This window comes from Sceloporus occidentalis, unplaced genomic scaffold (assembly GCF_023333645.1).
Source record: "Sceloporus occidentalis isolate IW3139 unplaced genomic scaffold, rSceOcc1.0.p SCAF_19, whole genome shotgun sequence".
Taxonomy (NCBI): Eukaryota; Metazoa; Chordata; class Lepidosauria; order Squamata; family Phrynosomatidae; genus Sceloporus; species Sceloporus occidentalis.
This window is the reverse complement of record NW_028316999.1, coordinates 9,143,999-9,162,161: the sequence shown is the minus strand read 5'-3', so window position 1 is coordinate 9,162,161 and position 18,163 is coordinate 9,143,999. Positions and strand designations below refer to the sequence as shown.

The following is an 18,163-nucleotide window of genomic DNA, read 5'->3' as shown; positions in this document are numbered from 1 at the left end:
CAAGTCACTGCAAGAAAGTCAGCATGGTACATCCTAACGGGCTTTTAAGCACAGTTTTTAGGACGTACCGGTATGTTTATAGGGTACTTAAGGGGGTTAATTATATAATTTATATATATAGTTCCAAATGAAAACACTATTTGTTTTGAAAAGAGTATCCAGAATTTGCGTGGATACACTAAATAAGAACGAAGGACATTTGGGTTGAACTAAGAATGATGGTTGAAATGGCGATACTGCAAATAGAAGAAAGCTGACCGTAATCTCTTTAAGAACAAATGCATAAATAAAAATGAGCCAAGAATATATACTTACGTGATCAGTGGCTGATGAAGCGCAACTAAGGAACCATGAACTATAACAGATATGACAGAGAGATGGAAGTAATCAAACATTAAATTGATGTGGTGATGAAGGCCTCTATGTAGGTTAAAGTGCAACTTTAAATTTCGGCTACTAATTAGTTGCAAGGCGTTTGGGTCATTTGGTCTGGAAAGAAAGAAAATATATCAGAAATGACAGTACAGACGTTCCATTGAACAACAAGGATAAGGAGTGGCAACTCTTAAACCAAGCTACATCTCCTTACCAAAAAAAATCTACATCTCCCACCAGGTAACCAGGAGCAGCTTAATGCACTGGCTTTGGGGGGGTAAAATATTTCAATGCTTTGAAGAGAAGCACCCCAACACAAAGTCCTATTTTGTCCTGATGCACCCCTACTCGCCAGGCGGCTGAACTATTAAAAGTAGAATCATTAATGTTCCAACGTCACAATGTTTCCGGCTGCGCGGCTCTCTTCCTTGGGTTACAGGTATAACATACTCCTGACAAGGAAGGCTGTGAAAAAGCATTTCAGTTTACTCTAAACGAGCCAAGCTCTTGCCTTTTTAGAGGCTTCCTGGCTTCCAAGTACGCAGGAAATATCACCACACTCCGAGCTAATTACCTAGCAGATTTATATGCTTTCTGGGTAAGTGGCGGAGAGTGCAGTCTTTGGCAGGCAATCTGGGGAAGATGTTTTGTGATCCTTTATGCAGGCGTGAGAGGGGGTCGATCACACTCAACATGTTTAGGCAACACCTGAAATTTGGTTTTATTGCCTTCACACTTCAGGGTTGTCAATAAAGGACAATTCTGACGCAGTAGTATTTCCATACGTGAGCATGGAAGGCCAGTTAGTGACTGAGCTCTTCTGACGTGTGCCAATTAAAAGGAAACCTGAATATACTGGAACATCCAATAATGAAAGGCCCGGGAGCTAGAATGCTATTCTTCTAACATATTAATATGTTCTTGATGCAAATAAAATATTTAGCAGAAATAAATCAATAACTATTTGTGAAATAACTATCCAAATACTTAAGGGTGTGTTAAATTCCATAGCTTTACATTAGACGGGCTGCCTTCTTTGTACCCGCTTTCTGCTTTATATGCATTTTGAACACAGCCCATCATGGAAACATTATACATCTATCTACACAGTATATATAGGTAAAACTGGTCTTGGGAAATGCTGTAAATTGAGAAACATCACACAATATGTTTTTAGATTGGTATATGGCCAATATTAATTATTATTATTATTTATCTTAGGGAAGCATTAAAACTCATTCCTCACGAAAAAGGAGAAATAGAAACAAATTACGACATGTTAAGGTACTCTGTGAGTGGGTCAAGGGGCAAATGCACACGGAACATTCTACAGAATACCACAAAAAATTAAAAGGCCCTTGCAGCTATCATAATCGTTCAAGTGCATATGATGGCTGGAGTGTCCCACATAAAAGGAGTTGATTATTTTCATAGATTTGAAAAGAAATGTCAATAAACAGCATTGGTGTAAGGCTTACAAGTTGGAGACTGTACTCACGAATAGTCTGTGTCTGTAAAATACAGATCCACTGAAAGTTGGAAATTTAGTTCATTTAAAGTCTCCTCAATCTGTGAATAAAATGTGAAACAGAAGGGCAATGATGTTACGTGGTTGGAAAAACATAGGTAAAAGCGACGTAACCAAATCACTTTACCTTAAAGAAACAGTAAAATGTATGATAAGAAGCTGGATCACAGCTGATTTAGCACCAGCGAGCCCTCTGCTGGCTTTAAACACAGCGAGTGGGAATCTACTGTGGGAAGTCCAAATGCTATACACCAAGAACAGACAACGGCTTCATAGTCTGTCCTACAGAACGTCCCCAGCCGGGAGCATCTCAAATTACAGCTTTTTTGTGCCACTCCATAGGAACAATCTCTATTTACAGTACATATCAGCCTGATTCCACCCAACGGACAGTCCAGAACTGAAACGTTAGGCAAATTTCCCCAGACGTATATTTCGGCCTTTGTCAGCCTCATCAGTGGGGCACAGCTGGTATCCTTCTAGGTACAAGAGAGTAAGGCGGTCTAAAACCTTTTCACACGTAGATACCGTAATGTTCGGCACTTGTGTGTATATGGCTTGCACAACAGTTCCTATTATTACTCAAGCACATGGCCATCAAGATGATGCACTTTGTTTAACGTGCCGCTGGTACTTCAAACACAATATGTAAAATAATCTCATTACCTTTCTTTCATCCAATAGCATTTTAATTTTAAAGTTCATGACATCATTAACTGCAACCTCCTCGTTCTTGTATAGTATCTGAAATATTTTACTGCAGACTGCATTATCTTGGACTGAAGCTGGAAAGGCTAAATCATCACCTGGAAAGGAGAAGAACCCACAATGAAAACTAAAAAAAACAAAAAGCATTTTTTGTTAAAATAATAATTAAAAAAAAACATTTTTATGTGCCTGTAGAGGTATTACTCCCGGGTGACATACACCACTATTTATCTAGGCATGACTGGGAGTTACACTAAATGTACACAAATTTATATCAACAGTTGTGTGTGTGTGTGTGTATATATATATATATACACACATACATACATACACACTATATATTTACTGACCGGTTCATATTCTACAAAGGGGAAAATGTGTGGCATTTCATTGGTTGCTATGGCAATACAGGTCCTCAATTTAATTACCCGCTGCATCCCGTGTACGGATATTTTACACTTTAATGTCTAAAACAGAGTTGAAATCTTTACCTTGTGTATGGATGTGTTTTGGAGACTGGTAGAACGCACAGTATTTGGTCTATATAATCTGGTGGTCTCTCAGAATTATTCTCTTCTGCTAATACTAGAAATTACATGAGGAACCACAATATACATTAAGTGGCAGAATAAAATGATCGCTAAATTACTGCCCACAGTCCTGTTTACAGACTGCTTATGACTGCTGCCCCTGGACTACAGAGATATGCAGGAACCACTTAAACCGATACGCGTTTCAGTTATTATGCACCGACATATACATGACATACAACAATAGCATTCATCAGAACACGACAGACATCCATGAGATAGCAGCACATCAGAAAGATGGGTTTTATGCCTTGAGTCACTAATCTGAAGAATGCACTACTAAAGCTGCCAGGTTTCTGATGTACGTCTCCATCTAGTTCATTTATTAACTTTAATTTCCTCAGGCGCTGTCAGAGAACAGAAATATGATAGAGTTATTAAGCAGCAGTAACGATCGCATCTCTTCATGCTTGCGTTTGTGTGTTCATGTTTTAAGGTCACACGTGATCTATTGTGCCGTATGAAGCAGAGCATGAGTTTTGTGCGATGAATACAGTCGCTGGACCTGGAAGTCTTCTCCTATTAAAGATGAAACTCTCAAGCATCGCAAAGTAATAAATAGTGAATAATCAGGGGTTTTGTGTTAATTCCGATGTGGCACAGATGCTTTGTCCAACGACGATGGTAACGTAATGACTGTATTTAATAAGAGTACAGTGGGCTAAAAGCTTATTATATTCTTTTAGTTTAGCCAGGTGGGTCAGTTCTCCCAGCAATGTACAATAATAATAATAATAATCTGCATGGTAAAGGTTAAAAAAAACAAGTACTTGCATAGCAAGTACTTTAATCCTGTACTATACCTGTACTATAATCTGTAGTCCAACTTTATTTTAATCTGATCTTTATTCTAATCTGTGGTCTGTATTTATTAAACATTTTCCTAAACTCAGTGTAACATTGGTAAAGTGAGATCCCAACTGTGGATTTTCTTTCAGACTTATACGTGTACAAAAGGTACGCAAGTCCTCATGAAAATTACGGTATAACACATTTTCAAAATTGGTGCCGAACAAAGCAGAATCCGTTGACTGGTATAAAACCTTTTCAGTACTATTGTACAATGTTTATTTATAATATTTCTCTTTGGATGATATGAAAGCGACGCCTGCAGCGCATGACAGGACTCCGTTTACTGGACATTTTTTAGGAGGATTCGAGGCCTCATCATGCTGTCGCGTCCATACTGTTCTAAATGTTTATTAGTTTTAGCACCGCTGCGTGTGAGAGAAAAAATAAAACTTGGGATAGTTAGTATCTGTGTATTTTTGCAAACTAACTACTGGCAAAACCAGGACACGCCGCGCACAGGGCTGGAGGATGGTTTCTAAGCTACTAGAGTACGTTTGAAGGAGCCTCTCACATTCATGTCGGCCATTTTGGGAGTATGAAAACAGGAAGGGGAGCATAGTTACTCTTAAAATCAGTCCAGCATAAAAAGGCACGATACAGAGTGTATAAATGTCCTTGATAAATGTTTTTTATTAGTTACACATGGCTACAGAATACACTTATTTTTCCCACTTTATTCAATTCTGGATACTGTCAAATTTAAGGTTATTGTTAATTTTCTACAAATTGTTCTACTAAACACATACCTGTGACTCTCAAAAGACTTGCTTCAATTTTGTGTGGAATCCGGGGAGGGATTTTCATGCATGCTCGAATTTGGTAAAACCTAAGAAAGGCAAGAAATATATTTTTAGAAAGGTAACAATGGACTTGTACTTTCACTATATGAACACTTCAACTTCTAATATTATTACATAACCATGATCAAGCAGTCAGAATCTGATCATAGAAAATCCATAGGTCTTTTGTAGAAGTACACTTTGTTGCAGCATAAAGGATAATTTTACACTTCCCATGCGCTAGACACCAACGGTATTTCACTTTTAGTTGGTCACAGAGTCCCTTTCTAAATTAATAGAAAACGCCACTTTTCTTGTTCAATTCTTTTTTTTTTTCTACTGATGTTTATAGGTAGTAAGCAATTTTACCCAACATGTTACAACTTAATTATAATTCTCACTCCTTATTACTGGGAACCATCACTTTCTGTTTAAGTTTCATAAACGTAACTGTAATAAATAAAGTATAAATTTCACCTGAGGAGAGTAAAATAATAAAGCACTAGCTTAATAAGGGTTATGGAAACAAAATAGTTGCTTTTGCTGAGATGATCAGTAGACATCCAAAAGTTCACTGAGTGTGGCCACAGGCATTCTTTCAAGGTAATCCATCCACAAAAAAGGCACTGTAAAAGGTTAGGGAGACTTCCGGAGAGATGTCGCCGGTGATAAAATATGTAATACATTCTTTACTTTGGATTAAAGCAAGTCTTGTGGTCACATTATGCCAAGTAAAAGGCCAGGGCAGGTCACATGATAGGAGCTGGGAAGCTTCCTATTTTTACTGCTGGCTCCTAACTTTTTCATCATATATTTGATCTCTATGAATGTTCCTGCGGCCCGAAAAACCAAAAAAAAACCCTACCTGGCTGTTAATTCTACTTATATCTGCCCAGCCCCGGACTACAGAACTCAGAATGTTCCTGCATCAGCATACTTCCCAACAATTTAAACGCCCATCCGTGGATATGATTCTTTACACATCCGTGCTGCCACATTCTAGCTACACTCTTCTCAAATAAATAAAATAGACTAGAAGCAGGTTTAGAGACGGTTCATAACATGTCAATTTAGAGTTTCTAAAGCAAAAAGAAATAGTAATAAATAAATAAAAAAGTACATGGTTTAAGCCATTAAAGAAAGCTAGAGCGAAATGCTAGCGGGCTCCCTAAAATCCTCCCTGCTGTGTCATTGATAGGCTCCTGTAAATGTTTACCGCATTCATTGGACCATCAAGCAACATGGTCTGAAGTGAACTGTAATAGTGAATCACTAATGCTTTCTTGGAAGAAATAACAAAAAAAAACGTTTTTATTTTTGGACACGCTGCATTTTCTTTGAAACTGTGTAGGATTCTAAATAATTACAGTCTGGCATTACTTATCCTATCATATATGGAACACGACTCATATCCTGCTGTACTATTAAGGACAATGTCTACATTCCGCATGAGATCTTACAAGTGTCTTCTTTCCTCCCACTAAACTGTCTCACAGACCTCTTCATGGTCTATCATCTCTGGTATCAGACGTTCCTACACCGTGTTCTTAAAAGTCATAGATATCACAATCAGCCATACCAGATATGATAAGCATAATGAAATGAAACAAAAAGGAAAACACATATCAAAATATATTCAGTTTCAACAATTAGATCAATAGTTCTGCTCTCTCTCTCTCTCTGAGGACTCTGGGTAATCCTCTGGTTAAGCAGGGTGCTGTATACAACAGATCTCAAGTATGGTATAGTGGTAAATATGCACCCTGCCGTTTGAATATAGCAACAATATAACAACTGGTATTAGACTGGAGCACTTAATGGTAATACACAGTGATTTTCACAGCTCATTGCATTGTATGCACCACTGCATAACCATGGAGACAATTACAGAACGATGGAAAGGCTCAGCTCCAGCTCCAAAACAACTGCAACTAAATGGTTTATGCACTCAAACCGGAGCTTGGCCGTCCTTGTACAATATACAGTTAAAGCCCCTTCTCAGATTAAACTATGCATTATGCAGGGGTGGCACAAGAAACTAGCTCACGTAGGAGCAAACAGCTCACGTATGATGTTGTTTTCTTACTACCTCTTTAAGGATCAACCAAAAAATTATGGGGCGCAGATACATATAAGGGAAAAAAACCAAAACCAATATAGTGTAGAATATAAGACCAATTTTATTCTACATCCCACAATTGGTGGACTTTTCATTTACACGCTTCAAGCACTTTGGGTGCACGGACTAAATGTGAGTGCATTCTTTACTGGTGACATTAATTCATTTGTATTTACTTTTTATTTTATCACACAGCACGTGATTTTAGGTTTATTCACGTTTCTGTCAAACAAAGATAGCACAGGCAGTACCTCTTTAAGGAGAAAGAGAAAATGAATTAACCAGTTTGCAAAATGTAACACATGGTTTAAAAAATGTATAAATTATGTGAACAAAGGTATTGGGACATCTGGCCATTACACCAATAGGGACTTTTACAATATTGCTATCTAAATGCATAGACATTAATATGTCGTTGGTTCCCCCTTTGCAGCCATAACAGCTTCCACTCTTCTGGGAAGGCTTTCCACAGATTTTGGAATGTTTCTGTGGGATTTTATGCCCATTCATCCAGTAGAGTATTTTTGAGGTCAGACACCGATGTTGCTCGCAATCTCTGTTCCAGTTCATCCAAAAGGTGTTCGATGGGGTTGAGGTCAGGGCTCTGTGTGGGTCAGTAAAGTTCTTCTATACCAAGCACTGGGCACAGTCATGCTGGAATAGAAAAAGGCCTTCCCCAAACTGTCCCCACAAAGTTGTAAGCATTGCAATGTCCAAAATGTCTTGGTATGCTGAAGCATTTAGATTTCCTTTCATTGGAAGTAAGGGGCCCAAATACTAAAAATCAGCTCCATACCATTATCCCTTGTCCTCATCGTAACAGTTGGCACAATGCAGTCAGGCAGGTAACGTTCTCCTGGCATCCGCCAAACCCAAACTCGCCCATCAGACTGCCAGAGAAGCGCGATTCATCACTCCACAGAACAAGTTTCCACTTGATCCGACGCTTGGGCATGGAAAACCATTCCATGAAGGGCCCACTGCAGTTTTCGTGCTGATGATATGCTCAGCTGTGACTTTATTTGGTCTTCCACTGCTGTTCGTAAACACTTCCACTCTCCAATAATACCACTTACAGTTGACCGTGGAATATCTAGCAGGGATGAAATTTTACGAACTAATTGCAAACGTGGCATCCTATCACAGTACCACGCTCAAATTCACTAAGCACTTCAGAAGGACCCACTTTTTCACAAATGTTTGTAAATGCACACTGCGTGGCTAGGTGCCTGATTTTATACACCTGTGGCAATGGGTTTGATAGAAACATCTGAATTCAATAAGTGGTATGTCCCAATACTTTTGTCCACATAGTGTGTGGGTATCTATCTATCTCTCTCTCATATATATACATATATACATACATACACATACATACATACATATGGTGTCCTGCGGCAGACAGCTACCTGGTTACCTTTCAATAGAGCTCGATTGGCTACAAATGGTTTATACACTACATTTTTTAATAGTATTTGTATTTAAAGGGGTAAAAATCAATCACTGTCAAAGAGAATTAGCAACAGACAAAAAATAGCGAAAAAGGGGACACGATTTACAATTGTTGAGTAATCACAGCCATGTCTGCGAGGTATCCCAAGGACAGACTCCTTCGCATAACGATGCCTGGATTCTTCTCTTTTCAAGGCTGTACCCTTTAATAACTCCATCATAAACAAATTGCATATACTAAGGCATTGCCACACAGCCTTGACATATCTTCCACCCCATGACTGTAACACCTGTTCAAAGCTCAGCTCCCGTTTCAGAAAAAAAAAGGGTTGCTGATGATTCTACCGTGTGGTTCTGCAACGTAAAACCTTTTGTGACATTTAGCAGTAGTTTCAGAATTAAAAAGGAACAGTCTAAAGGATGGCTGTGCATACTTTTGTTAATTTATTAACTTGCTCATCTGAAATATATCCATAGCTGTCCAATGTCCATTCAAAAGATCTCTCTAAACAGATAACCCACTAAATATAAAAGGCATTGACTGCAATGCACTTTCCTTGCATCAAAACTCACACTGTTGAGTCAAGCTGCAGAATTCCTTGTAGAAATGACCCTACATGATAATTGTACAGTTCCTAATCAAGATCCCATTGAAACCCCACATTCATTGACTGTTCTGGTCAACATAATATCACTTATTGAGAGCCCGGTCTAAGTGGTTTTCTCATCAAAGCAGGAGTTTTTGGTTTTAGCCCAAATTATGACGGCCTAAGAGAAGCAGGTTCCCTTGGAAAAAAGGGCTTAGCTGTTGCTGGAAAAGAAGCAGCTCACTGTGGTGACTAAACAAGAAGAGTCACCCAACAACAATATCAAGGTCTGCAGATAAAGAACGTTTATGGGAGCAAAAAATAAATTTTCAACACTAGCAAAATACATTGCTGTATTTTATCCTCAAGCAAAAAAATAAATAAATAAAAAATTCAATCATGCAACAAAGCTTAAAATCTTATAATGCAGGACTTTATTGTACACGGTCCACACTACAATACTGTAAGAACATTAGGAGTCAGCATGGGCTTGCATTTACAGTTCTTCTGGTAGCAGTGTTGCTTTATTTCCCTTAAGTCACCTTATAAAGAGAAACAATGCTCATATTGACTTAGAAACAAAGCATCCACACCAGAGCACTTTACTACTGTTTGTGTGTTATATTTTAATACGAAAACAAAAGAAAGCAACAGGAAAGCACATGAAAATAACGTGAAACATGAAAATAGCCCCAAATAGCCAACAATCTGGTAGCTAGTGCTGAGGACTTCAGCCTGCAGGTCGGCAATATGTTCTGTACATCTAAAGATTAAAGAACAGCTCTAAAATCCTACACAGCACGCACTTACCTCAAGGCATTTGCTATATATTTTTAGATTTTATAGATTTTGTTATTATTAAAAAAAATATCTTCTATTTGTTAGTGAATTCTGGCCTTGAACGAGAGCTTTGGAATTTTATAATAGGTAGATGATTGCGCTATTTATGCCTCAGTGCATCCAAACAAACCCAACGCTTCCAGTGCCAAGAAGTACAGCAGAAAAGGCTGCTCTTTATAAAACTAGACCCAGGCTCATAAAAAGGGTTATGTTGATTATATAATACATTTATCAGATATATTAAACGCCTATATGAAAAGTTGAAAAGATGCATTTATGAAATCAAAACTGTCACCATCTAACAAACTATAAATACAACAACTTATAAGTTAGTTCCTTAAGAGGCGGACGGTGGGCATGGATGTCAAAATAAGTAATAAGCAAACACTCTCAATGGGTTACCTTACAGACACACTTTACTGTACTGGACACCCCACTAAAGAAGAATGCATATTAAACTACTCTGCAACTGTCCTCCTCCATTGTCTGGAAAGCACTCACTTTGAAATCAATAAGAGCTTTCCGCACGTGCACATGACAGACCCCCAGCCTTTTATTTTAGGTAAGGCCTTGTACTTGTTGAAACGCATAAGGCACCAGACTTCGAGATATTACAGGACTAGAAAAAGTCTTTGCAATAACATTAATAGAGCAAACGATGGATATAAATAACAAAAGATATCCGTGAAAAGATACAGTTATTGTTTACATGCATACTGAAAGTCAATAGAAAAGCCCCAGGGACCCGTTCTACAACAGAGACACAAAGAGCAATGGCATCATCATTCAAGACTCCAGGAATAATTTCACCTTCTGCAACATTCATCTGGAACACGCGATAATATGCTGCTAAATACATTGGATATTTTGATGACTTTGGTATGGAAGATAAATGGATGTACGCTCATTTAACGACAAGCAGATTTTGTCAAAAGCTAGAAACAACCTCAACACTTTTCCAGATTAGCAGACTCAAAACTGGAAGTAAACTTTAAATATTTTATTTCAACCTAACATGTGATGTTAAAAACATTTGGATAATATTCTTACCTGAAGAAATAGAAAAAAAAAAAAAAAAAAAAAAAAAAAACTTACCCTCTTTGAAATAAATCCACATTGTAGAATTTTTGGAGTTCCACTGAAAATTCAACAGTGGCTTGAACATCACTCATTTTGATTCGAGACAGAGACACCAACGTTTTTTAGTCACTAGAAAATAAAAAAAATAATTTGAAAAATGGTGCATTTTGTTTCATGAAAAGGGAAATAAAACATCATGGGATAACTTAAATTGGACTAACGTGGCACGTGTAAATGTGTTGTTCAGTTGTACGGTGCCCTATTGTTCATATGTTGAAACAAAATGAATAGCATTTTTTTTTTTTTAAATACATAAACTCTAATTCGTCATATATCAGTCCATGAAGTACTGTCCATGCTTTTAAGTGTTAAATGGAAACTCCAGCTATCATATGCTATCATACTTTATTGCATATGTTAGCTGAAAGGTCTCTTTAAATCTCCGTGGTGTCCTTCTTGCAAATGAATGAGGGGATTGCGCAGAATCCCCTAATGTGCATTTGCCCCTTCACCTGCCCCCAGTCATTGATCACTATAGAGAGAATACAAATGTCAACAAAGCTTGAGTAAGCAAGAGAACGTAGAATGTGTAAATCTCAAAGTGTACAAAGGATCCAGAATAAAATTTACCAAAATATACTATACAGCACAATACATGTTGATTTTAACCAGGGTCCTCAAGTGGAATGATTTGGAGGTATCATGTACCTGCGCTGTAAGTCTATCTAATGCCACCAGTTCTGAAACCTTGGCCGTGATAACAGATAGAGCCGGGACCTGGGGGGGGGGGGGGTATTCCATTTTCCCCATATACAATTCTGCATGATGAGGCTCCACAAAAAAATCCACATAAAGCTTCCAGCTGGTATAAACTAGGTAACATTTACGGGATAAAACAAATCTTGTAGATCATTTTGCAAATGTATAGCAGTGTTGTAGAGACTTGTTTCAGTGTAGTATTTATATTATTTTTGTTTACACAGATTTGTGAAACTACCTAGTATACTCTTGGGTATTCGACTAGAAGCTATCATGAAACGATGTTGGAAATGATATATAAACAAGCAGATCCCCGGAGTCTGTTTCTAAGTTACCAGACAGTTACAGTAACATACATATCAACTAACAGGAACCTATAGATTTCCATTAAACGGATTCTGCACAATAAAGACGAATGGCTCATATATCGCAAACGTAAAAAAAATAGTGGGCTGACGCTTACGCGAGAGTTTCAATTCATAAATTCTGACGGAAAGCAAATTTCATTTCCCAAAGCTAGCATACAAGGTATTGCAATCATAAGGTAGGGATACTAGCAGCATTACAAATAGTGTAATGACTGTCTATGAAGATCAATGCATAGATTTCGCCAAAAAACTAGGCAAAACAAGGCAGAATAATTCTGTCTAAAACATGGAGTAGTTCCCATGGAGGTGGGTTTCATCAGCCAAAGGGAAAGGGGTCCACAATTGAGAAATTAAGAGATTTTATTAAAATGTAAATTGATTTGAAGGGACTACTGCTCAAAGATCCAAACTGTGTGTTCTTTTGCATATGTATTACATATCTTGGGGAATATTTGGAAGAGGTTCCATTGTCCGTTTCTGAGATTTCCTTGTGTCGTTGTGACTTTGGAGAAGCGGCTAGAAGTTCCCAAGAATACATCGCTGCAAAAGCAGAAAATATCTTACCAAACACTTCCTCCACCCAACAAACGGTAGAGGAAGTGGATAAAAGAGGAAGCATTTGATTTCTTAAGATTTGTTTCTCTGATTGTATTTAAGCATGGAAAGCACTTATATCATAGCTAAAGTATTACATTGCTTGGAAAAATATCAGATATATTAATATTTTGCAAGTTTGTGTATATGGTATACCAGCTTGATAGAGAGAGAAAAATGAGTTGAATGATTAAAAAGAGAACAGCAGAAATTATGATTATTCTATTGGGTTTCATGCTATTTTTAAGTAGATGATTACATTTCATACTACAGCATAGCCACCGACACCTACTTTCAAAGATTAGCAAGGTTGCTCATATCATTCAGATTTTACAATAAGCCACTGATGTCATTTCGATAGCAGCATGCATTGATGCCATCTCCCACCATTTGTATAGCCAATATTAAAAAAATAAATGCAATTATTTGGTTCTTTTCAGTGTTAAAACAATTTTCATTAGATAGCTGCACATTTGTTTACGTGTCCTAACTGTGTTATCTTAACCCAATGTAGTGGCAAGCATATATACTCCTAATCATACAACCTTCAGATAAATGACAGACAGGCTCAACTTTAATCACCAAGAGGGACCATCTGACTAATGCGAGTCCATGGAGAAAGGACTTCATTAGCACTGCCATAAAGAATCAAACTCAGTGAGGTGCTAGAGCAGGGAAAGACACCAAAAACGTCTGCACGTACAGGCAAGCCATAGGTGTGCAGGAAAGGACGATGATTGGAATAAAAAGAAATAAAACCCACTTTTTCTGGATATCCCACTGTATCAATGAAAAAAATATTTTCTATGGTACTTGCCTTCTCAGATCACAATAGCTCTTTAATACAAAACATTACATATATTATCATATCTATATCCATTTCTGAAATATGCAGGATTTACATTCTTCTTTGTACATTCGCCCATGATCAGCCCCCACATTAATTCAAGTACATGCTTTCCAATTGCATGTCAGATTTAAAATGATTACATTGGTTTGTATGGATTTCAGCTTATACTTGGTGTCCCGGCAGGCAGATTTATATTTAGATTTTAACTCATATGTATACCTCTAGCTAGGCAAACGTAGCAGCAAGGCTGTAACCTATTAAGTGCCACTGGGATAAAAAACACATTCAACTGCCAATGGTTCTGTCAAATCCCGTGACCGCTACCACATCCACTATTCAATGTCACAAACCATGGGAAAATAAATAAACTGCTTACATGTCATAAAAGAATGTTTCCATCACCCTTTACTACAGTGTTCTAATGGTCCCGTAGCCACTTTGCCTGGCGTCTATTTGCAGCTTACTTGAGCTTATTGTGTATATAGAGGTTTGCAGATGTTTACATATACCATAAAGTGTTAAATTGTATTTTGTCCTACCGTATTAGAGCATTGTTCTTACCTCCAAGGATGGATTTTCCATTTCAGCTCACTTCCAGTTCTCCATCGTTGCTGCCATAAGCACATTGTCTGCACCTCGGGAAAACAGAACAGGAATTCCTTACTATTAATATTTCATTCCCTCTCTGTTCGGTGGATACACGTGCACACATTAATCGACGAACACTAAAAGCACCAGCTTCCTGAGTGTTCCTTCTAGACGCCTGTAACTCCCCAGCATCCAGCCTACAAGGAGGAAGTTTTAAACATCTTCATTTGAAACGGTGTCCATTGTTGTTCATTCCTGGGTACATGCCACCAGCCAGGTTAACATCTCAACAACATACTTAAATGCGAGAGAGGGATTCCGACACGTCACTTTCAACACATCTGCGATTTTTCCCTTGCTGCATGAAGCTACCATTACATCTCACTCATAACCTGCTGCCCATACCAATGATTACACGGACACTGGGTTTCCACATTGACTCGAGTAAACTAAATTGTCAAATACAATCTGTCTACCTCTTCACATAATGCAGTAATTACTTCTCCTTCTGTTACTCAATACTGGAAGCATCTTGAGAGCAGCCTACAATAAAACCCACAGAACTGGATTCAAATGGGTAAAAAGTGGTAAAATGGTATGATGTTGTGGGGCAGCAAAGTTTTTAATCGATGGGGCTACAAGAAGTCTGGGAATCGACCTAACAGTGATAAAAGCATCTAATATCTTTAAATGGAAAGTAAGAACTGTAAAATCTTGCACATAAAATTGTGTTCCTACAACTAGAAATATAAAAATAAACAATAATTAACAAAAAAGAAATTTTTGCAAGGTTTTCCAATGGAAAGAAAAAAAAAATCCTCCTGTCACTGTGGTAAGAAATATTTGCCACGAAGAGGATAAACCAGTAGAAACAGCTAACACACACATAATTCACAAAAACATCAGGTTAGGGGATTCATGCCTTGGGCCACATCCTGATCATGGCATAAAGGTCCTCATAGATTTGCTTTGAGTCTTGCGTGCACGGCTTTACAAGCAGAGCAGTAAAGGTACTGCGTGTGAGCGTGAAAGGGGTATATCAAAAACTCAAAATGCAGCCTTAAAACACGATAACTTGTCATGCTGCACTTTGGGATTTTGAACTTTGAGCACGGTGTTCTATAAGCTTTTTGTATAGAACGATCACACACACAAAGAAAACACAAATGCGTTGAGGCAAGTGAAGTGGAGACAAATGCAATGCAATGCACCCAACATTAGCAGCACCCTGGCACATCTCCTCGGCTGAACAAAGAATGAACTCGTCAAACTGAATCAAACGGACACGCTTGCCTTTCTGACAGGTGAAACCAAAATCTGGCTTTCTGAGCATAATCTGCATTGTCTGCTCTGAAAATTACATCCTTAAAAGGGACAACAAACCCACCACTCTTCTAAAGAAGAACACATATGCAAGTATGCTGTGACTAACTCTTAATATACATTCTTCCAAAACCAAAAGAAATGTAAAGTTCTTGCTAAACGCAGAGCAGTGCTCTTTCTGCATGATCTGATTGGCTGCTTGAAGCCATCAATCAGTAGCAGGACGGCGCGCCAGTTAAAATCAACAGTAGCACTTTCATTCATGCGCACAGGGTTACCGTGAGCCAGTGCTAGAGCTGACTGGATGGCCGAACACATCTCCTGCACGGCATTTAGCGGGGGGGGGGGGGGGGCGGTCAGGTAAGGGGCAAAATTCTGCCGAATCCCGGTCAACATAAAAATGTAACAGGACCACACAGCTTATCATATCATGGCCGGCGTGCCCCTTCAACAAACAAATGCAGCTTCAGGACCTGGTACACTTGCCAGCAGATCCGAGTATACATAAGGAAGTTTAGGTCAACCATTCAGAATACTAGTGTTTGTTGTACATCCTAACTGTTAGCATGAAATAGCTATAAGCATACCTAGATGAAAAGAAAACACAGACGTGAGTGTTCCTAACCCTGTAATTGCTAATAAAAAAAAAATAATAAAAGAATTAAAAAATCTTATATTATTGTCATTAGCATGTGCGAGAAAAAAAGATTTAAAAAAATCAGTTACTGTTGTTTTCATGGGGTATAATCACTCCATCCAAGAACTAATAGACACTGAAGAGCGATTACCCTTTTGTAATGAACTCCCGTGACCCATCTGTCTATTAGCAGAAGTGTAACAGGAGCTGCTGGGTGTGTTCTTCTAACACGCTCCTTTCTTACTAACCGAGAGATCCCAACCCAATGAGCTATTTTTTTCTTCTTTCCATGAATCAGCAAAGGAAAGGAGTGAAATAAGGAGCTTAAAGAGCGTTTCTTGTAACGACATGACCGACAAGGGTTTGCAATGGGTGTAGCGGCGCTCCTGATGTTGTAGGTCTACAAATCGTGGCATCGTCTGCCAGGCAAGCATTTCCCAGCCAAGCTAAAGCTTGCAGCCATACACTTCTGCTTACTGTAAGGCTGAGGCGACTACAAAATAAATATGCGGACGTTTGCTGCTATGGGGTTAAGCGAGACCAGACACACTTCCTCCAAAGAGCTTTCATTAGTTACTAGTGTGACTATTTACTAAACCCAAACATGTAATTAAAAGATTGCTTAAGGTCACCCAAGGGAAAGTTAGGTAAATTCTATAATATGAGCTAAGAAAGTCAAAGCAAGAATAAATAAATAGCGATTTATGATTCTGACTCATTTGAAGTCTTTGGAAATACTCTACAATGCTAAACATGTTTAAGAATTTTCACGAGTGTTTTTTTTAATAAAAATATATTGTAAACGTGAAAGAGTAGGGTTCCCTTCTGTACTGCTATCGCTTATGCTCTAAATTTGCATATTCTTAATTTTAAAGCTGCCATTATTTTTTATTCGCCCTAATTGTAATAATTGCACAAAACTTGATAGTGCTCTATAAATAAAATAAAAAAATAGATAAAATAAAACAAAAATAAATAAAATGTAATAACGGCGAGATGACAAATCCAGCATACGTGGACACAGGGCCGGCCCAAGACTTAATGCCGTCTGGGGCGAAGTTTAAAATGCCGCCGCCCCCCTGCCGCCGCTGGGGGGGGGGCATTTTAAACTTCGCCAACGCCATTATCTACCCTCCCTCCCTATCTACCCCCCCCCTTTGTACTTACCTTTAAACAGTCCTGCGGCGAGTCTCCCTGCTCTGCCATGATGCCGGCTTGTAATGCTGAGCGCCAGAAAATAGCGCACTTCCGGCGCTAAGCATTACAAGCCGGCACCGAGAACGAGCTAGAGGGCTCGCAGAGGAGAGAGAGGGGCACCGAGCGGGTAAGCGAAAACCACTCGGCGCCCCTCTCTCTCCTCCGCAATTGCCCCACTCGGCTCCATTGTAGGGCCGGCCCTGCGTGGACATTGTACCCAAAACATTACTAGGACATCAGATTGGATATATTTATAGAAAAGAAACATAGTTTATAGTAACCTAAAGGGAATTACAGTTCAATCACCTTAAAAGCAAGCTTTAATATGAACTGCTTATGCTTGAATACATTGTATGTACAACCCTAAGGATTAAAAGATTAAAGCTAAAGCTAGGTATTTTATCTCCAGTTTGCCACACTGTTGAGATGCTTTGCATGATAAATAGGCATCCTTACTTTAAGATTAAACGATAAATCAGTGATTTTAAATACCAAAGTAATTCATCCGGGTCTAGATATACTGGGCTTAAATTCTGATCTCAGAAACATAGAATTGTACGCAAAAAAAAAATAAAAAAAAAAATGAACTATTTTAGTCTGTCCTGTAAATTTGCACCTGGCCCATGCTATGTTATTTGGCCCATAAACGAATGCTTGGTTGTATAGCGAGAGGTATTAGCAGTAGAAAGAGTTCATGCCGTTGTACAGATCACTGATGAGACCTCACTTGGAGTATTGTGTACAGTACTGGAGACCGGATCTCCAGAAGGATATAGAAATGTTGGAGAAAGTCCAGAGAAGGTCTACTAAAATGGTTCATGGATTATAGAATAAAACTTACCAGGAAAGGTTCAAGGATCGTAACATATATAGCCTAAAAGAAAGACGTGGTGGGGCGGGGGATATATGATAGAAACATTTAAAAAAAAGGGGGAAA

The 18,163-nt window shown here is 38.4% G+C and overlaps 1 protein-coding gene across 5 annotated transcripts in view; it reads right to left on the bottom strand.

Moving 5' to 3' along the window:
* LOC149302376 (protein FAM135A-like) overlaps positions 1–11,002 on the bottom strand; it is a 28,332-nt gene extending 17,330 nt beyond the window's left edge. For 4 of the 5 annotated variants that reach the window (XM_089482503.1, XM_089482505.1, XM_089482504.1 and 1 more), the window contains exons 1-5: positions 10,926–11,002; positions 4,800–4,879; positions 2,570–2,709; positions 1,874–1,944; positions 316–489 (exon numbers count right to left, since the gene is read on the bottom strand). In XM_089482503.1, the coding sequence (XP_089338629.1) occupies positions 316–489; positions 1,874–1,944; positions 2,570–2,709; positions 4,800–4,879; positions 10,926–11,002 (542 nt within the window). The remainder of the gene's footprint in view (positions 1–315; positions 490–1,873; positions 1,945–2,569; positions 2,710–4,799; positions 4,880–10,925) is intronic. The other variant, XM_089482507.1, reaches the window with a different exon arrangement.
* Between the last annotated feature and the right edge of the window lie 7,161 nt (positions 11,003–18,163).